This window comes from Balaenoptera physalus (assembly GCF_965194825.1).
Source record: "Balaenoptera physalus genome assembly, chromosome: 2".
NCBI lineage: Eukaryota > Metazoa > Chordata > Mammalia > Artiodactyla > Balaenopteridae > Balaenoptera > Balaenoptera physalus.
The window spans coordinates 40,130,377-40,152,385 of record NC_138883.1 but is presented as its reverse complement, the minus strand read 5'-3'; the positions used below and the strand labels follow the sequence as shown (position 1 = coordinate 40,152,385).

The following is a 22,009-nucleotide window of genomic DNA, read 5'->3' as shown; positions in this document are numbered from 1 at the left end:
CATCTCGCAAAATTTACACATTTAAAAAAATTGAGGTATAATTGACATGTAACATTATATTAGTTTTGAGCGTACAAAATAATGATTTGATATTTGTATATGTGGTAAAATGATCACCACAATTAGTCTAGCTAACATCCATCATCACACAGTTACAGAATTTTTTCTTGTGGTGAGAACCTTTAAGAGCTACTTTCTTAGCAACTTTCATATATGCAATACTATGTTATTAACTGTAGTCACCATATTGTACATTGCATCCCCAGTCTCCTTATTTTTTTTAAAAAATGTAATAATGTATCTTGAGATTGTCTCATATTTGTACATACCTGGCTGCCTCATTTTTTTTTTTTTTTTAGAAATTCACGTTCTTTTTATTTATTTATTTATTTATGACTGTGTTGGGTCTTCGTTTCTATGCGAGGGCTTTCTCTAGTTGTGGCAAGTGGGGACCACTCTTCATCGCGGTGCGCGGGCCTCTCACCATCGCGGCCTCTCTTGTTGCGGAGCACAGGCTCCAGATGCGCAGGCTCAGTAATTGTGGCTCACGGGCCCAGTTGCTCCGTGGCATGTGGGATCTTCCCAGACCAGGGCTCGAACCCGTGTCCCCTGCATTGGCAGGCAGATTCTCAACCACTGCGCCACCAGGGAAGCCCTGCTTCATTTTTAATGGCTACATACTATTCCATTTTAAGAACATGATGCAATTTATTTAACTTGTTTCCTATTGCTATGTATTTAGGCTGTACTTAGACTTTTATTTCAAAGTTGCAGTGAGTCTCTTTGTACTTTTATCTTTAGGTACTTGTGCTATGATTTCTATATGATACACTACTAGAAGTGATATTGCTTGGTCAGAAGTAGATGCATTTATAATTTTATCTAGTTGGCCCTCTCTCCCCATCGTGGTTAAAGATAACTAACACTTTATCATTTAAATACCAGGCACTGTTCTAAGTGCTTTATGTGTATCATCTCAGTAATCCTTACAGTAATCCCATGAAGTAAATTCTGTTAACATCACTCCCATTTTACAGATGAACAAACTGAGGCAGGAAGAAATTTAGCTTCCAAGTGGCAGACGTTTTAAGTCTGACTGCTGAGCCCAAGCTCTTACCACTTGCTGGCTGTATTTCTAAATTCATACTCCCAAACCGTGTGTGAGAAGGCTTATTTTCCCCACCCTCCTGTCATGGCATGCTACCTATCATTTTGATGGTTGGAGAGATTTTTAAAAAGGTGTCTTTGGAGTTCTAATCGGCATTTCTCTGACAGTGAGTGAGGCTGAGCATTCACATATGTTTAAGGGTCCCTTGTGTTGGCAAAGACTCATGTACAGCTTAGAGAATGGATGGAGCAGGGAACACTGGAAGCCGGAGACAGGAGGGTGTGTGAAAGGGGATGCACGGCGTGCACTCCCATGCTGTCTGAGTATGTTGGGAGGAGCTGGGGTTCAAGTAAGAGCTTCTTGGGCTTCGGTTTCCTCTGCACTCCTTCCCGCCCCTCATGGTCTAGGCTCTTTGAGGCCACGCCCTCATCAGAGTCCTCGGTGGCTCCAGGAGCCCTGGAATCCTGGAGTCCCTGCCGCCCCTACCACCTTGCCCCTGATTCTTGCTTCCCATCTCCGGGTCCATGGTTCCTTCAGAGCTCCGGTTCTGCGCATTCTCCACTGCTACCCAGAGTATCCCCAAAACACTGTTTCCCATGCTCTGTGCTCTGTCCACCTAAAGCCCTTCATCAGCCCTCATCCAGCTGTTTTCCCAGAGAAGAGTGGGGTGACAGCTCTGGGCTTGAGAACAGCCTTGTGAAGAAGGCAAGACTGGTGGGTGGTACTGGCCACCCGCCTGAGCTTCAGGCGCACCTCCTCCTCATTCCGTGAGCCGGACAGGGCTATACTCAGGTCGTCTTTCCAGGGCTGCACCGAAGTGCAGATGGTTTTCTATGACATTGGGTTAGATGATATTAACAGTTGACTGACATGGTTGTGCAGTGGCTGCTTCAAGTTACTCTAATGAACAAATAAAGAAGTGTCACCTACCCAACTCCAGGGGACTTTTACCTACCGAAGGAAATCCCCGTGATTCTATAGAAGCAGTCTGAGATCTTACCAACAATTAGAGGGTGTTGTAGTAGAAAAGAACTTAACCTGGAACAGATTGGGAGACCAATAAATATAGAATATACAATGCAAAATTTTCCAGGAAAATATAAACTATACAGTATCCCCAAATATTAGTGTCCACATGTTATTTCCACAGTGTTCAGCCGGTCAAGCCTTTACTTTAACATGGGCCATCTGTTTTTCCTAGTGACGGTTTCATATATGGCCACAAGGTGGCAGTCGTTACCGCAAGGTGATTTTTATTTCTGCACCAGAGAGAGAGGAACTGACTTTGGGGTTTAAAATGTGTGTGTTACAGTAGATGTCTCCAAAGCAAAGGATGATGGGAATTTTCCCTTGCCCTAAGTCTAGATGATAAAGTGGTAAGAACCAACGTAAAAGAATCAAGTGCATTTTTCTCATGCTGAGATAGAGATATACAGTTTCCATTTTGCTGTGTAGTTTAAGGCTTCTCTCGGATTTGCAAGGTATCAGACTCCACATATGCATAGCATTTGCTCTCTGCATCTGTCCATCTGTCAGAAATCCTCAGTCACTATCCCCATTTGCTACTGAAAAACTAACCATAAAGAACAGAAAATGTTAGTTACCATGAGAAATTAAAGCAGGTAAATGACTACTTTTCAGCTACTGGGTTTGGCAGGCCCTGGCCTCTAAAGTGAGCTGCTAATCAGTGCGTTGTGCTGAACCGTAACACCGAGTTTAGAAGGGAGCCCAGGTGAGGCGTGGAAGCACCCGCCAGCGTCTGCAACGTGTCACTTCACTGAGAAGACGCTGGCACAGACAGCAGCCCTCTTGCCGTCCAGCCCTGTAGAATGAGTGTCTCTGAGGCCCAGGAGAAAGGGAGCAACTTGCTGAGGATCCCTTAGGCTGGGAGTGCTGGAGACGAGGTTCATCTCTGGGTCAGGCTGACTCTGGAGCCCGGCTCCGTCCACTTGGTGTCTTATACAACACTGGGGTTGTTGGTTCAGCATCTGCTTAAAGCCCCTCCTGTCTGCCCTGACTCACCTCCAACCTGCTGATACGGAAACAGCTCTGCCCTTGGAAACGGAAGACCTAAGTTCTTCCAGCTCTGTCTTCCTCTGTCTGAATGGCTTGCAACTACCTTAAAATTCCTTTGAGCCTTAAAGTTCTCATGGTTGAGATGAAAGCAGGATTGCTGTGAGGACCAAAGGCGAGAATGCAGACGCACTGTTGCTACACGCGCGGCAACTCGGTGTCGTGATGACCGCCTCCTTCCCCACACCAAAAAAATGTCCTAGGGCTTCCCAGGTGCCAGCACAGACCCCACGTGGAGGTGACAGTAAACACCCACAAAGTAGGAATTTTGGAACTCCTTTTGTTCTTGGCCAGAACAAAAAGATAAGCAAATTTCAAATATTAGATAATTTGTCGTTTGCTGCATAGAATTATGAGCCCATGAATTATTGCCCCTGATTTTTTCATAATAATGCTTGTTACTTGCATGTATATCATTCCACTGGCATCCTCATAAATTTCTGAAAGCATTGTAAATCCTAATAGTTTGTGAATAATTTGATAATCTGGATCAAGACTTATAAGAATGCATATACTCTTGGATCTGTTGATTTTATTCCTGATAATCTAGCCAAAGAAAACAACGTAAAGAATAAATGTTACGCATAAAGATGTTTAATTTTCAATGCATTATTTATAAGAGGAAAATATTGGAAACAACTTCAGCCTTCAGCAATAGGAGTCTACTTAAACAATGTACTATTTGATGAAGATTTTCAGCCAGTAGAGAAATAATTGAATATTAAGTAGTTAGATCATTGTGTGTTACTGTTGGAAGCATCTAACGTGTAATATTTATTGCATGTAATTCTTACATCAGCCGTAGAAGATGGGTACAATTATTATCTTTATTTTGCCGAGTGATAAAGTGAAGGAGAAGTTAAGTTACTTGCCCTAAATCTAACAGAGTAAATGGTGGAACTCGGAGATGGGAAGCCAGGAAATAGTACAGAATTTATGATGATTAGGGGCATGAATCCATATCAGGTTTCACCCAGGACAGCAATGTGGCAAACCTGGCCCCTCCTCCAAAAAAAGCCTGAAAGGACATGATGCCAGTAGACTATCAGGGACTGTTATGAAGGTAGTGGAATTGGGGATGATCTTTTTCTTCTTTGTTCTGTTTGTCAGTTTCTGCAATGTGTTTCTGTTTCTTTGTCCATGAGGCTGGGAGGAGTGAGGGCTTATGAAACGAGCAGGGCCCAGGGTCTGGGCTGCCGGCCTGGCGTAGGCCACCTTCCCCACTCTTTCAGGTTAAATTCACTTCACACGCCTTTCATCTTAATCAGTGACTGTTGTGCCGGCAGCCGAGCCTGCTGGCATTTATGGCCTAGGATCCGGGTCTCCCCACCCCCAGCTCCCAGGGGCTCTCCTTGGCTCTCCTGGAGCCCTGGCTTAGTGCTGAGGGCCGAGACCAGGACGAACAAAGAGGCAGCAGCAGCAGGAGGGGGAGTGGCAGAGTAAACAGGGGTCAGATGCTTTAGCCTTTGTTCAGAGACCCAGTTTGTTAGAGCAAAGGTTTCCATTTGGAAAACATAAGAGACACTGTGCTTGGTGCCCAAGAGCTGCCTCTGGTCGGCACGACCCCGGCCGCGTCGGATCCACGAGCCCGTTTTCGGGAGAGAACTTGCTTGCATTTGTGAGCTGCTGCCCTGGGAGGGGCGGGGGACAGATTACACAAAACCTCCTTTTACAGGGACAGAAACCCAGTGCTCTCACCTCCCTACTGACGGGGTGTCCTCGGGTGTCACCTGCAGGGGTCGTCCGCGAAGCAGTGCGCCTGGGGTTCCTGGCAGGGGCATCGCTTTCCCTAAGAAGCTGCCGCTCAGTGTCGGGCAACAAAGCAGAAATCCAGCCTTTGAAGGGCAGGGCGGCTAGGAATCTTGTGACCTAAGTGCTGTCAGCTTACACAACCGGTGCAAACTGATGTTGGTGCACTTAAATCACACTTAAAATACGTCTAAAAATCGCCTGGCAGCGTGGGTGCAGGGGAACAGTCTTTTCTCTGGGTTATTGTCTCCATCGTCATATTAAATATTAGCAAAGGGGTGTACATGTGAGAGAGAGACACAGACAGAAGAGATAGGCAGCAGGATGGTCGTGTGGCCCTGGAATGCATCTTTCAGAATCTCATCAGGAGGTGACTACACTGTAGCCTTCAAGAGGAGAGCTTTGAGTTCTCATCTTGACTTAGCTAATAGCCCCCTTGTCTTGAGGAAGGTCCCCTGCCTTGGATTTTTTTTTTTCCAGATAAGCACCTCCTGTGTCCTTCTGTCACAGACCTGTTGGCAGAAATGCCTCCCAATAGGGACCCCCCACTGACTTCGTTCAGGTGGGGGTGGGAGGTGCAGTCAGCCCTGCACACCCAACGGCCCTCCAGCCCTCTTTCCCTTTCCCGGTGTTCAGGGAGCATCTGGCAGCGGCAGCTGGGCCACTTGGCCCCTGGTACAGCTTTACCCGCGATGCTGTAAATCACAGCGACATCCCGGGCAAGGGGAAGAGCCCTCTGTTAACACGTTACATAGCTGGTCGATTCTTGGAGCCTAACTGCACCAGCTTTGCAGAAGGGGTGGGTGAAAGATGAAGTAGCAGCAGCAGGTACTACTCACCGAGACCCTAGCATATTCTGGGTGCTTATATTCACTACCAGTGTCTAGACAAGTGTACAATTCGGTATTTCCATAAATAGCTGTTGAATGAAATATCTCATTTAATACTCAAAACAGTCCACGGGGGTATAGATACTATTATCCTCATTTTAAAGATCTGGAAAGTGAGGTCCAGAGAGGTTAAAGAACTTGCCCCAGATCACACAGCAAGCAAGAGTCAGTCTGTGGATTCTTAACCAGGTCGTCCAGTTTAATAATCTACACCATTTCTAATATCGCACAAATAGAAGTATCCTCTCTCTGCAGTGTGCACAGCTGAGGAGAGTGTCATCAGGCAAGAATAAAGGCAGTTTTTCACAACATACAGTTTTGTGGCCTTTTATAAAATACCTAAGGAAAGGCCATTTCCTCTTACCTGTTTGGAACTAGGTTTCCTCCTTTCCCTGAGCAGTGAGTGCCATAAACACCCTTTGGTCTGCTTATGGGTCATTTGGTATAGTTTGCCTTTGGCTCAGATCAAAATAGAAAATGAGCCAGAACATGGTGTTTCCCAGTTGGGCATGTTCCCAACTTATTAATCATGTTCCAGCTGGGGACAGAATGCACATAGGCCGTCTCTGGGCTCTGGATTTCTGGGAAGCTGATTTAGGACCTTTGCTTCTGTCCTTGGAGGCTTCCCGGCTTCCCGACTATCTGTGACTCAATAGGGCCGTGAAAATGAATGGGAAATAGGAGGACGCGGAGTTCTTGCTGTTCCTTTGGCTGTCTCTGCTCAGGGAGGACTGCCAGAACACTTGGTGTGACCAAAGGGCTTGAAAGGGTTGCCGTGTGTTTCCCTCCGAGGTTGTTCAGCTGTAACTGACCTTGTCACTAGCTGTCACCCACACCGATGACCTAGAGATGGCCTGGACTCCCCACCTCCGTGTTTATAAGGCGGTTCATGAATTGTGTGTCACTTCCGTTGACTTATCTGAGAGTTGCCAGGGTCAGACACGGCCCCTGTGCTTCCCGATGACTGGCGAGGCTTTGTGGCACTGAGTTTTGGTTACAGTTTTCCCTGATCGTGCCTGGGAACCTGCCAAACTATAGATACTCCCGCCTCAGCAGGGCCCTGTTTTAAGGCACTGGGCTTGAAGTGCCAGGAGTGGCTCCAGGCATGAGAATGGGGTGGGCTTTCTACCAAATAGTTTAGTGAAAAGTCAGCCAGTCCGGGATCACACTGATGGAGGGCTAGGGGGAGAAACAGTGCTTTTAATCCTCAGTCTAGCTGGGAAGAGGAGAGTCACACACATGGCATAGACAGTATAATGACTGTGTTTACTCCATGCTACCAAAGGAAAGGTAGCTGAAAACGAGCACTGGCCTCTGGGGGAAAATTTTACCTACGGGCCAGTCTTTCCTCAGAAGGGCAACCAGAATGACTGTAAAACTAACAGTCTAAGTAGCAGCACCTGAGGGTGGCCTGCGGGTGTTTCCCTGGGAAGCTGGGTTGGCCTCTGCCAGGACCAACTGGGACCTTGGGGCCAGGGCCTGACGCGACACCTGTGGGTGGCTGAAGTGGGTGCCCCTTACCCTGAACCCAGAATCGTGCAGTCTAGAATCCCAACTGGTCTGGGTGAAAATCATAGACCATAATGTCTTCTCGTTTTGAAATACTTGCGTTTTCCATAATTGCTTCATCACTGGTTAGAACCCAGCTCTGCCCATCTCCACTAGGTCCCAGAACAATCCGGGGCCTCTCAGGACAGGATCAGCCCCATCTGTCACTATCAACTTAGCCGACTTGTAGTGACAGAGACTTGTCCACCAGTAGGTGAAGAGCAAGGGTGTGCATTCATTTGGCAGATGTGCACAGAGTTCCTTCAGGGTGAAGGCTCGCCTCTGAGCCCTGAGCACGCAGCAGTGGAGAAAGCAAGGGGGAGCCCCTTCCCTCATGGAGCCGGCGTCCTCCCGGGGAGTTCGGGGGCCTGAGCAGCCTGCTGATAACATAGAGTCAGCTGCTGACCCTGCACGGTGGGCTGGTCATGGTAGCAGTTCTGGGATTGCTATTTAGGACAGGCTCAGAGCAGCCATCTGCTTAGAAGAGAGTCTGCGGGGCTTGTCTTCAAGCTGCATTTGCGTGTGGATTCCTGTGTGGTGCAGTGAATTGAAGACCTGATGGAGATTCCTGGGGGCAGGGACGGCGATGGGTTCTGGAGCACCACTGGCCTTGGGGCCCAAAGCAGGGGGCGTCATGAAAGAGCAGCAGCCCGGCTTACTTCCCATGCTCACGGTTGCAACTGGTACAGTGTTCTTCATCCCGCTGGGAGGACTGGTCTCATTCCCTGCCCCCACGCCCCATCCGTGCCGTCAAGACTGACTCGTGCAGGGTTCCTTTTCCAGCCTTCCGCTGTCAGAGAGTACCTTGGCTCCGTCTCACCAGCAGACCGTCCCGCTCCACTGGCGGGCTCTGGCAGGCCCCGTCTTCCCTTTGGGACCACCCAGGGAGTTCCCGTTTCCTTTCAGTGCAGGCGTCCAGCTTTTAGTATATTTGCACAGCAAAAGAGCCCGCTGCATTTGGAGCTCACTCCTACCTGTTTCTTTAGGATGGTCTGTAATGATGTATTGCTTAGGTCTCACAAAGGGAGTCTTGGAACTCTTCCCAGAGTCTCAATTCCATTCTCATTGTGTATGATATTTTCAACGTTAAAATGATGTAATGTATAATTCCCAACCAAAACAAAAGAGGAGAGCCCTTCCCGCAAAACTCCTCCCCTCCCACCCATACATGTTTTCCTGCTCCTGTGCGGTGGCCGTGTGGGAAGTGTCTTCGTCTTCGTCCTTCCTCTCACTCCTCACCCCCAGGGAGCACTGACCCATAGTCCGCTTGTGAAGTGGGAACTAGCCTGTGCCCACGTCAAGCCCAGACCTTCTGCACTAGCGTGTGTCTCACCAATGGTGAAAGGTAATTCAAGATAAGTGAGACACAACCAACAAAGTAGAGAACTGGACTTAGAGACTGGTTCAAGTTCCTCTTCTGGAAACCTGCAGAATTGAGAGCCTGCTCATAAACTCGGTTTGTCCCTCCTTACTTTGGCTTCAGGGCAGATCTGTAGCAGGAAGTTCCCTCCATGTTGCTCAGAACTTTACCTCCAAGACCTTGACCTTCACCAACAGGTCAATAGTTTAAGGAATTGAATGACTGGTGAATGTTCAACCTTTCCAGTAAAAAAGATTAAAAAAAATAAATTAAAAAAAATTTAAATCACATATTTGTACAATGTGATATCATTTGCCCACTACTAATATTGAGGGCAGGATAACCCTTTGTCACGGGAGGGGAGGGAGCTGTCCTGTGCGTTGTAGGATTAGCAATGTCCCCTGGCCTCTGCTCACCAGGTGCCGGTGGCACTTCCCTAGTTACGACAACCAAAAAAGTCTCCACACATGACCAGATGCTCCCTGGGGGAAGAATCTCTCCAGTTGAAAACCACTGCCTTACATGAGTGTCTGGTGGTCCAGCCTAGATATGGGAAGTCAAGTAGGCTAGATCACTAGCCTTTTCACAGAGGCCAAAGAAAATGTGACAGATCTTCTTTGTAAAGACATAAGCATTATCTCAGTTTTTTTCTGAGTTTGTAGACAGACAGAGCTCCTGTCTGGGGGCTCCTAACAGCTGTCCTGTCAGTGGCTGCACTGTGGCATTCGCAGGGACTGGGGCCCTGGTCTGGGAAGCGGAGGCGGAAGTAAGAGGTCTGTTGAACGTGAACAAGAGGTTAGCACGCTCCCAGCAGTTCGGATAGGGCAGAGTTGTCAGAGCCTGGGACATCGAAGGAACAAAAGATTAGCTCAGTGAGCATATAGTTAAAATGGGTTATGTTAGAAAGCAAGCAATACAAATAGTGCAGCTTCTCGTGTTTTGGCATTTAATGATTCTATTTCCACTTTACCAACAAAGCACTGAATGAGTGACATTTTATGAAAATCATCGTCACCACTCTGGTCTTAAAGGGGTGCCTCTCTGTGAGTCAGATTCCTATCCTGTGTGTGGTACAAATGATTGGAATTTACAAACAGAGATAAAGCTTTAAGAAATATTTCCCAACCAGTGTAGAAAAATGTGCTGGTAGCAATACAAGTTCGCTTTGGGGAAAGCAGACTTGCTGTTTTCTTTCTTTTGTTTCCATGTATGGGAATGCCATTTCAGCTTAAGATACAGATACCTTAGAGGCTATCTGCAAAACTGAGTGGTCTCTACATATTAAAAGTAGATTCTAGCCACCAGAGACATTACCTGTTAATATGTTGAATGGTAATATTGTGTCTATGTTGCATTTTTAATTCCATTCAGTAAATGTTTCCTGAGCCAGGGACATTATGTGCCAGGAACTTGAAGGCATAAGGAAGAACAAAATGTGGGCCTGCCCTTTTGTTGCTTTCAGGCAAGGGTCTTCCTAAACACAGATATGTCTTATCACTGTGTGATAGAAGACAGTCATAGCTTGGTCCCTGGGGAAGTTGGAAAGGCCTTCCATGGGAGGGGCCGTCTGAGCTGTGTTTTAAGGATGAATAGGAGCCCTACAGAGACAGAAGGAGGATGGGCCTCCCAGACAGAGGTAATAGCAGTGCAAAGACACAGAGGCTTAAAATTGTATGATGTGCCCAGGAACCCCCAAATAACTTGATGTAGCAGGATTGCAGGAGAGGAGATATGGGGAGGAAAGAAGACATCCTTTGCTGAAGAGTTTAGACTCAATCATGAGGTGAAAGGAACTGGCAGGGAGCAACCTAAGCTTTGCATTTGGGGAGGGCTCCAGGTGGCTGTCTGCAGAGGGAGGAGACTTGGGGGCGGGGGGGCAGCCCTGGTAAGGCTGTTGAACCACTGGCCTCCTGAGCCTTCCTGCTCCAAGGCAGCAGTCACAGGAATGGAGTCAAGGAAACACATAGGAGGTGGAATTGATAGGACTTTTTAGAGTAAAAGAGCGAGAGGAATGGCCAGAGTTCTGACCAGTTGGGAGCCTGGGGGAACGGAATAAATGTTTGGGGTTTTTTTGTTGTGTTTTTGTTTTGCAGAAAATCCAGTGGTAAGATGTCGCTCAGAAACACTGTTCAGATGGGGAGTAGATTTTAGTGTCATCAGTATCCACTTGGCATAGTAGAAACTATCATTTAAAATATGTCAGTAGGTGTTTATAGAAGGAGAAGAGAGGAAGCCTGAAGAGGGATGTCTAAGTAGGGGCGGCTAAAGGTAGGGGGAAAAAAGAAGAATCAGGAGGAAGTGGTTTCTTAGGAGGAGCCATCAAGTGCCAAGATCAGGTCCGTTCACCAAGGGATTCAGAGCTACCCACTGGATCTGGGATATGGTTGCTGGTGTGGCCATCTTAGTCACCATTCTCATCCTTGGGGTCTGAAGGGCCCATCGAACTTCATTTCACCAGCTAAAGCTTCTCGACGAAGGTAACACAGTGTCCTCTCCCCTGGGTAAACGTTTTCATCTATTTCTGATTACTTTGCCCCTCATCTTATTAGAGCTATGTCTCTTTTACTTGGGTCTCCCTGCCTTTATAGTAAGGTCTGCATCTTTCTTCCTCAGTGGACAGTGGAGATCCGTATTTTGCCCACGTTGCAAAAAGGATCTGGGGAGAGATTGTAGGGGATCTCATTCCCCAGCCAGAGGGCCAGAGAAGAATGATGTTGTGTCTAAACTGGAAGTCTCAAACTCAAAATAGCACATGGAAGGCACATTCCAGACAGAAATTTCAGCAAGCATGCAGCACCATAGAGCAGAGGAAGGAACAGACTCTCAGCCAGTGGATTTCCAGGCGTCATCTTGAGGCAGATATGGAATATTCTTGGCCAGATTTGATACTTCCCGAATTGGCAAAATGTTTAATCAGAAAGCTATAACCCAGAATCTCCTCCCATGAGGAAGAAATGTCTGGTTGATCCACAGATCAAAGGGAGACATGAAATCGTCTTTAAAAAGTTGTGAAGTTTAGGAACCTCTGTCATGAAAAAGAATCTAAAGTGAAATGGCATAACGGAATTTTTACTCTTTATTCTGTAGCCCTGTACAAACTAAATCCATAAATATCTTCAATAGACTTGTTCCTATTTGATGCTGAAACCAAAATCTTTATAAAAAGAATGTACTATGTGAAATAATGATTTAAAGGAATCCTATCCTGCATTCCTTTAAGTGACCAAACCTTTTTTTTTTTTTTTTTAAGTGAATAATCACCTAAGGTATCTTCTTTGGGAATCTACATTCAGAATTAAAACACCATGTCCAGTTCGTAATAATCTGCTTTCAGAGATGCCTGTTTTTCCAGGCTAATAAAAATGATCTTTATCATAAGTCAGTGACTAGACTGTTAATACCATGTCTCTTATTCTCATTAACGTAAGCAGAAGTCCAGCTAATTGTAGGACTTCATAGAAATGGCATGGGGAATAGTATGCAACTGTTAAAAAAAAATCATGGTTTTGATGGCTAAGTACATCAGGAAATATTATGTAATGTAAGTGCAAAAGGAAGGGTATGTTTTTTTGTTTTCTCTTTTTCTGTTCTTTAAACATGCTATAAAGTGTTAAGTATAATTAGGACATAAGGGGGAAATCAAATGTAGTTAAAATTACTTTGTAAATATGTGCTCTGAAATCTGCAGTTCTTTGGATGCTAAAAGCCATAAATAGTTTTGTTTCTCCTTGTATTTAGACTTCTCTCTCTGGGTGTCAGGATTACAGGTGATTTTATTTTCTCAATTTTCCATGTATTTACTTTGTAATTACATTTGAACGAAGAACATGTAATTACTTTTATAAACAGAAAAACCAAAGAATCAGGAGGAAGTGGTTTCTTAGGAGGAGCCATCAAGTGCCAAGATGAAGTCCGTTCACCAAGGGATTCAAAGCTATTCACTGGATCTGGGATATATTATAAATAAAGGGAAATGAAATGGCGTCAAGCAGACCTGCCTCTCTTGAACTCTTTCACAATCTGTTTTGACGGTGGGCGAGGCACTTCACTTCTTTGCACTTGACTTCCACAAACTGGCCGGGTTAAAACTAGTCTTGGCAGTTTGTTCCAACTTTTCTAATCTAGTTTAAATTTTATCAGGAAACAAAAATGGTCTCCTGCTATGTTAGTTCCTCAAGGGTTTATTAAACCTTACCATAGTGCAGGCACCAGGGGCGGTGGTACTAGAGATGCATCATTTGGCATCTGGGCTCTGCCTTAAAAGGTTTCAGGCCCTCCAGAGAAAACACGACCAAGTGCACAAAGCCAGCCCAGCCAGCCCAGTGATACTGGGCAGGATGTGTGTGGACCAGAGACGCCAAAGGAGGCTCCACCAGGAAGGGAGGACTTGTGCTCCAACTTTGCTATATCCCTGATCATATGTTTGCTGCTTATTTATGCTTTAAAAAAACATCCTGGCCCAGATGTTTCACAGGATGTTGACCTGCAGGTTCGATTGCCTCGTTTCCCTCATCTGGTACATATGCCAATCAGCCTTGTCGAGTTTCATTATAAGAGAGGACCATAACGTATCCAGTTTGCCAGGAGAACACTTGGTCTTTGGAAAGAACTGTGTGTCCCTCCAGGTTTAAAATGCAAGCTCCTAAGGGCTTGTTATATTGGAGACATATTTCACCTTCCCAAAGACTAGTTTCTGAGCTCAGATAGGATGTACCATGCCTGTGGGCTTGACAGAAGAGTTGCTGGGTGATTGAATTAACTTCTCATATCTTCTGGGCTGAGCAAAATGATAAATTAAAAACAAAACAAACAAACCAAAAAAAAGCCATTCGATTCCCTCTCCTTGTTTCTTCCTTGAAGACTTTGTAATCAGTCTTAATGTGGTTAAGTTCAAGTTGTTTCCAGTTCAGGCATGGTGCAATCAGATTTCCTCACGGGGGTGCTTTTCTGCTGTCACCTCTTTGACGTCAGTAACGGTTTCCTGTTGATTTGAACTCCCTATTCACCCTGTAGATGACTTTGTCAGAGAAAAATTATAAAACAGAGGCACTTATGAGAAATACAACACAATGCTGTCTATTACTGGAGATTTCCTTTTCCTTGTCCACAGCCGGTCAATAGCACTCCACAGCTTTTGATACAGGGTTGATGTGTTACTCATTTAGAAGTAATTCCAAAGCAATTCTTAGAACTTGGGTAAGTAAGTATTGATGTGGCTCCCAGCTTAACATTGCCTTAAAGCAATAACTAAATTAGTCATTAACTTTAAATGTTATTTCTATTCTTTGTCTTATTTCCAAAAGGTAACCTGCATCCTCACTGTAAATACATCTTTTTTTTTTTTAATTATTATTTATTTATTTATTATTTATTTGGCTGTGTTGGGTCTTCGTTTCTGCGCGAGGGCTTCCTCTAGCTGCGGCAAGCGGGGGCCACTCCTCATCGCGGTGCGCGGGCCTCTCACCATCGTGGCCTCCCTTGTTGCGGAGCACAGGCTGCAGACGTGCAGGCTCGGTAGTTGTGGCTCACGGGCCCAGTTGCTCCACGGCATGTGGGATCTTCCCAGACCAGGGCTCGAACCCGTGTCCCCTGCATTAGCAGGCAGACTCTCAACCACCGCGCCACCAGGGAAGCCCCTGTAAATACATCTTTAAATGAGATTTACATGTGTCAATGGCAGTGACCATGGATTCTTGGTTTAAACAGAAAAATCTTTCTCAGTCTGTTTATAAGAACAAATCGACTTTGTAGAAGGGGAGAATAACTACTATAAACAGTCTCGTTTACCATAGTGTTTGCAGTTCATAGGGGAGTACATGTGCCTTGCAATAATAATTATGATTATTATAAAGCTCTTAAAAGAGAGAATATGAATTATTATCTAATATTAGAAAAATGAGAAAACTTATTTGGTTAATGTGTCTTGGCTTATCAAATCTAGTTTCATGACCCCTTGTTAAATAGTCACGTCCAAGAAAGAGAAGTTCTCTTTATCAGGTCAGAGCCATGACTGTGCAGTATCAGGAAGTGCTCCTGCAACCCAGCAGCTGCCCTGGGGTCCTCCTGACTCCCTGATCCCTTGAGACTCCTGTCCTGAACTGGGGGTCGGGGAGCCGCTGCTGTAGCGGTTGCGGCTGCCGTCTCGCTCCTGTGTACGCGCCAGGCCGAGTGCCCCGTGAGTGGGGCACCATCTCCGCACCCACGGCAGGCGGCTCCCTGTCTGGTTCACTGTAGCCCCCACGCCAGGGGCCAGAGCCCCAGGAGCAGACGGCCCCGGCAGCTGCAGCCTAGCGCAGGTGGCGAGGAGGAGGAGGAGAATACTGGCACTAGTAGTTGCTAACATTCGTCACGCACGTACCACGTGCCACATTACTGTTTGAAATTCTAAGCTTAAATCATTTCATCCTCGAACACCTGTGAGTTCAATCACCTTATCCCCATTTTGCCGATGAGAGTTTTGAGAGCGAAAAAATAAATAGAGCACAGCTGGAGCTGCTTTGCCATCTCGGGCTTCCTGACTCCTGACCCCTACACTGTGCTTCCTCTTAGCTACGCCAGGGACTTCCGTGCTGGGCACAAGGTCTCCCAGATGTAGCTGTGGTCGTCTTTGTGTGATGCAGTGACAACAATATAGTCTATTTGTTGCGATCCCTTGCTGGGTCTGGCGCTGTGCCAGGCACTCGGCTTCTGGTTTAATCCTCACACGCTCGGTGTTGTTAGAGGTGTTGTTACCCTAGATTTATACATCAGGAAACCTCCTGCCCCTTAAAAATTGGTGAATGTTTCAGTTACAGTTCTCCTGGTAGCAAATACTGGAAAAACACTTAACTAGAGTCATGCAAAAAGGGAGAAGTGAAAATAAAGAATCAGAGGTACAGTGGTGTCTCATGGAACCCAAGGGCACACAATGGCCAGGTCTCTCTGGGGACCCGAAACTGGAAGGGTGTGAGGGACCCAGGTAGTTTCCTTCTCGGCCCGTTCACGCTTTCTTATCTTTGCCCCGTTCTTCTCCTCCATCTGTCCGTCCCAGCGTTCACTGCTCTGGTATACCGAGACATCTCATGTGTTCACACCACAGAGGCGGCAGCCTCAGCTCCCTAATTCACGTTTCCTCAGTTCTTGCACACAGCACAGCCTACATGAACACCTGTCTATCTCAGTTCCAGTTTTCTGGGAAGGGGACTGGAGCGGGAGGCAGGGAGCAACTTGGTCCAACTTGCTGTGTGCAGAATGTCCAGCACTTACCCATGTGACGGTGCCAGGGCAGGTCTCTGAGGAAGGAAGGGCTCAGTGGGCTGAGCAGACACCTCTGAACGTGTCTGGCACACGGGCCCTAAGGGGTCTCATCCCTGGCCCGTGGTCACTCTGCACTCACCCTCCTTAGGTGACGTCACCTTGCCACAGGTACCATAGCACTTCTATCTATACTGGTGTTTTCTCTCTAACTTCTCCTCATGCAATTGCCCATCAGTTTTACCTCCCAAAAAACAGTCCTTAGGAGGGGCTTTAGGGAATGCAAGCTGCTTATACTGTCAGCCACTTTCGGGTCAGAAGATATTTTTATCCCCTTTGGCCTGGGGAAGCAACATCCCTGAACTGACAGTAGCCAGGGGCAGACTTGGCCCAGGCTGCAGCCGGTCCATGGGACCAGGCACGTGACGACAGGAATTCTATTACCAACCAGGCACCAGCTCCTTGGCCTCCTGTAACTCACGCTGGGCTGGGCTGGGCTGAGTGGGACAAAGGGATCTCTGAGTTGCTTTTATTCCCCCAGGTGTTCCCCACCCCATGTTAATGACTTACATTTGTGGTTGGTTGAATCAGGAACAAAAGAGAGGAGCAAGGGACAGACAAAGGGCTGGGCCACTTGGCTTTAGAACTGAGGTTAAGCCAGTCTGCGGGACCTTAGATTTGTTACTGTGCAGATCAGGGCAAGATTTCCCCTCGAGGAGCCAGAGGCCTCGGGGAAAGCCGTGCAGGTGTCCAGGCTCAGCATCTAGGAAATTGGATTTTAGAAAAACTGGAATGCTATCTACACAGGCTTAAATACAGAAACAGCCGTCTGCCCTCACTGCCCAAGGTGGGATTTGGAAACTCTTCGCTGCCCCAGAAACGACTCGTGGCAGCCTTAATCCACCGTGCAGCGAGAGCCTCCCTAAATGCATGGGTCCCGGCAGATACTTCCTCTGGTTGCTTCCCAGCTGGGTTTCTTCAGCATGACTTAGTGTTTGTCAAGTCATCAGTGAGACTAGGTCTTAAGCAGCACAGGTAGTGGAGCTGTAGGCAGGAGGTGATCTTCTGCCTCGTTGCTTCATCGCTGCTTTGTAAAGGGCATTTGTTCAATGTGAAAGGTTTCCAGCTTGATGGCATTCACGCCATAGGAGTAAAATTCAGCTGGAGTCATTGGTTTTTGTAGCTGATGTTTATTATTTGTGGCAGGTTCCAACACTACTGCAGTCTTTTTCAAGCCTAGCCCTTAAAAAGCATAGCTGCCACCTGCTTTAGCCCAGACACTGGGCCTGTAATTATGGCAGAGGCCGATAGTGAATGACCGTGTGTATTCATAGGACCAAGGCCCTGTTCTCAACTGTGGGTGACCTGCGGATAGGGTGAAGGGAAGCTTCCTAACTAGCCTTGGCTTTCTGTACCAGCACTTGATCATGAAAGCAGCCTCAGCACCTGGGGAACATCCCCCTTTGCACTCACGACACCCTGCCTCACACCTGACACTTCAGCTGTTCATTCACCTTGATTCCTGCCCCCTCCATCCCACTCCATCCTGACTCGTGCTTCCTCATCCTTCAAGGCTGGTGAATCGGCTCCTCTTCGAAGCTTTCCCCCAACCCCACCCCAGCCTCCAGGCTGCTCCGGTGTCCCTGCTCTGTTTCTGCATGATGCCCCCTGTGCCCCTGTACTGTGCTTAGCACACTGGGCTGATGTGCTCCGGCTACAAGAGCTTCCTGAGAGCAGGCCTGGGCTCTCGTTCATTTTATGATACTTGGTCCCCACCCAGGGCCTGGCATAGTGTGTGCTCAGTAAACGTGTATTCCTCCTTGTGGAGACCCTTAAAGCAAGCATAAAAGGCCTCTGAGGGGACCTCCCTGGTGGTGCAGTGGTTAGGTCACGGGTTCGAGCCCTGGTCCAGGAAGATCCCACATGCCGCGGAGCAGCTAGGCCCGTGCGCCACAACTACTGAGCCTGCGCTCTAGAGCCCGCGAGCCACAACTACTGAGCCCGCACACTAGAGCCCCTGCTCCACAACAAGAGAAGCCACCACGATGAGGAGCCCGCGCACCGCAACTAGGGAGGGCCTGCGCGCAGCAAGGAGGACCCAACGCAGCCAAAAATAAATAAATAAATAGAGTAGTATTAAAAAAAAAAAAAAAGTCTTTGAAAGACTCAGTAGACTCTATGAAGCCTGTGTACCAGAACTCAGACCCCCTCCTCTCAGTGGAGCCCTGGGACCCAAACCAGAGCCTGCTGAGTCTCATTTTGGATGTGATTCCAACAAGCCTGATGGCCTGGTTATATCAGGCATCAGAATGGCTATTCAGGGAGAGGGTGATTATTAGGGGCCCTGAATAATGGGCCGCCAGGGATGTGAAGACCCCTCTTTCTGTAGCTGCTTTCCTAATCCCACCTCCCACTGCCTAAGTACCTGCTCTAAGACAGTCTCAGAATTGCACTTTTCCAGTCTCTCATCTTTCAGGTGAAAATTAGGGAAATATGGAGGAAGCCATATGTGACTTTGCTTTGTTTCTAATTATAAGAATAATGCACACTCATCATAGAAACCTTCAGAGGGAACTTCCTGGCGGTCCAGTGGTTAGGACTACATGCTTTCACTGCCGAGGGCCCGGGTTCAGTCTCTGGTCGGGGAACTAAGATCCTACAAGCTGCACCGTGTGGCCAAAAAAAATTTTTTTAATAAAAAAAATTTTTTTAAAAAGAAACCTTCAGAGATACTGAAAAGTATAAAGAAGAGATAAATGACATACCAGATCTCACAACTGAAAGCTGACTTGTCATACATAGGTATTTTTTTGTCTTTTCTGTGCATATCTGCATCTTTGGCTATAACTGAAATAATTCTGCACATTCATGTGTATGATCTTTTTTTTTTTTTCTAACTGAAAACATCTTCACCATTATAGCCACCACCAGCAGCCGCTACTGTTTATTGCACACTTTCTAGAAGCCCCACCTGAGGACATGTTTAATGAGAGTTTATTGCTGAGGATGGCTTCTCACTAACCCCCACTATGAGTGAATCTTTGCTAAAAGCTGGATATTTTTGTCATTTATCTCCACCTCTACAAAAGAAATCGTGGAGAAATTGCTACCAAATTTGAACTGCCTCAGCAGCAAACATTTTAAAATAGACTGAACAGAATTCTATGTAAACAGAAGGTCTCTTCACAGCAAACGCATTTTGCTAGCTGATAAACATGCTTTTGTTTTTCTACCTTGTGACATTATTGTAGGTCTTTGGTAAGATGGACTATTACTTTTCATTAAAGTGTCCTTGTATCTCCTGGCTCGTTTTCCCTTCCTGCATGCTTAAAGAGTTGAGTGTAGCCCGAGGGCTGGGAGCTGTACCCTCTGTTCTAGGTGGTGCCAGACAGGAAGTTAGAAATGAGACTCTGGGTGAAAAAAAAAAAAGCATATTTTCGCAGTTCTAAAGCTTATGACCTCTTGCTGTGCATGCCAGCTGTGCGCGCCTCCCAGGAACCCGTGCATTAACTGAGAATCTGCTGCCAGGGCAGGTGGTGGGGCTGAGACAGAGGAGCATGACTGAGGAGGGAAGGCAGTATGTCCTTGCCCAGGTCTGGAATTTAGCCCAGGGTCTGGCTTTTCAGACTTGAGATTATGAGAATTATTTTAGGGGGGAACTAGGAATGGACGCAATTTCCCTTGGAATGCCCTCATCTCGATGCCTACTGTCTCAGGCGTTCTTGCTAACCCCCGCTGATTTCCAGCAGCCTAGGGAGTAGCCGCTTACCTACTGACCCAGTTCTAATAACCAGGTATTTCGAGCTATTGGAATTCATGTGACTGCCAGTCACAGCCATGCAAAGGTGAACAGGCCGGATGACAAAAATGTATCAGATGGACCTTCTTGCTGAGGGATGGTTTGAGGCGGCTTTACCACCTGGGGATTCATCCAGGCCCCTGAGGCCCCTCCAAATGAACACAGCATCGGCATAACAATTTCTCACGTAGATGCAGCTCTTAGACCCGTCTCTATCACATGCTTACCCTCTGCCCCGCCCACTGCTAACCTGCTCCTTCCACCCGAGCCCTCCCCATACAGAAAATAGGGAACCCCATTGCTCATCCAAGCTCGTCCCACCCAACTCGGCCTCTCCCCCTGGTCAGTCACACTCAAATGAAGGCCATTAGCTTAGTCAGACGGCTTGATATATTTAGTATTCTGTTGGCTTATATTGGTCAACCTGAAGAGTTGTTTTATTGATGTTTGGTTTTTGGTTTTGTGTGCGTGAGTCTTGCCATTCCATCTTCACTCTTAAATTCTTGCTTCTCATTAGCAGAAAGAGATGTTTCATAGACCCAGAGGATTTTTTTTTCCTTCTAATTGAGGTTTGTCTTCAAAGTGGGAATAGGAGGTCATAAGTTGTAGTGTCTTCTGACTGGGAAGGGCCTGATTAAACCATGATTAAACCAGTGATGGATCAGGAGGTGAACGACAGCATACACAATCTCTGCCCACCATTCAGCTGTGAATGCATGGCAATGCCAAGCAGAGCTGGCAGCACCTGAAACCACAAATGAGGATGGCTTCTGTGTGCGTATACACATCCTTTGTGAATTGGTAAAATACCAGTTTCCTTACGAAATGACCTCCCACCCTCCCAGCCCCCAAAAGGATGACCACTGGCCCTGACCGCACTCATTCGGAAGGTCTCAGCTCCCACGTCACTTGCTCAGAGAGACCTCCCCTGACCCCCCAAGCAGATGACACAATGTCATTGCTTCCTCCACTTTTCCTTCACAGCATTTACCAGAATTTGTAAATTTGCCTGTTCATGTGACTTTGTGGCTTTTTTAAAGTAATGTGTATCTCCCACACTAGACTCTCTATGGATAGAGACTGTGTCTGTTTTGTGCCTGTTTTACCCTCTGTTGGGTCCCCATCACCTAATTCAGCACTGGCTAACTTGGGACTCCATAAATGCTAATGAGAGGGAATGAGGAAGTCCATTGATCTCAGAGGTTCCTGAAGCAAAGCGTTTTATGCTGTCCATCTTGGAGAATCACTTTTTAACCGAGACTTGTACACTTCTTCCATTAAGCGGTGTTACTTTCCATAGCACTTTATTCATAACACTTGCACAGTACTTAGTCCATTGACCGCAACAGTGACTTTTAAGAGCCCATTTCACCTGCTGGGTTAGAGTTCCTTCCAGATGGAGACGGCATCTCACTTGACTTTAAGTTCCCTTTTCTGATTCAGGAACCTTCTGAGGGGCCAAATGGAATTTCTAACATTGAGGCAACTCTGAGGCTGTCATTAGACTGTTGTCTGGCTGATTTGTCAAAAATGTTTCCCTTTCTCTGTGATTATTCTCCGCCCAGGTGTGAGGACCTATCAGATGTCCCTTACTTGCTGTGATTAACCCTACATGTTCCAGACAAAAAGGCACGCACTTTTTGATTTCTGCTTCTCTCTTCCAGTTTGTAAAACTCAATGATTCTGGTAGAGATAACATCATCATCCTCACCTTACTAATGTTGAACATCCAAAAAAAGTTAAATTCAAGGTTACATAGTGTTTAAAGTGCAGAACTAAAACTAGAACCAAAGCCTTCTCTACTTTTTATTTAATGCAGAAATTCAAGGTTGTGTGGAATTACTTAAAGGAGATCCAGGTGTTACTAGCACCACCTAGCCCCCATCCCCACCATCCCCACCATCCCAAGGATTTAATCCACCAGACCCTCCTGCTTTGCCCTCACCCGCTGTCAGGATGTTCCATTGAGTACCTCCATTTAACAACCTCTTCTCCCCACGCCGGAGCCCAAGGTCATGTGATGCTGACTGAATTTTAGGCTAATGGCTACACCACGTTGGATTCTCTTTTGTCTCTTTTGTGTTTGTACCCAGGATCGTCTGTTTTTTGTGATGGAGTTTGTGAACGGGGGCGACTTGATGTTTCATATTCAGAAGTCACGTCGTTTTGATGAGGCACGAGCTCGTTTCTATGCTGCAGAAATCATTTCGGCGCTTATGTTCCTACACGACAAAGGCATCATCTATAGG

At 46.7% G+C, this 22,009-nt stretch overlaps 1 protein-coding gene and 1 pseudogene across 2 annotated transcripts in view; one reads left to right on the top strand and one right to left on the bottom strand.

The window, feature by feature from the left end:
• LOC309655336 (putative E3 ubiquitin-protein ligase TRIML2 pseudogene) overlaps positions 1 to 22,009 on the bottom strand; it is a 396,542-nt pseudogene that overhangs the window by 207,051 nt on the left and 167,482 nt on the right. The gene's annotated exons all lie outside the window — the stretch shown is intronic.
• PRKCH (protein kinase C eta) overlaps positions 1 to 22,009 on the top strand; it is a 221,605-nt gene that overhangs the window by 136,475 nt on the left and 63,121 nt on the right. Inside the window, exon 10 of the mRNA XM_082450419.1 lies at positions 21,854 to 22,008. Coding sequence (XP_082306545.1) covers positions 21,854 to 22,008 — 155 coding nt within the window. The remainder of the gene's footprint in view (positions 1 to 21,853; position 22,009) is intronic.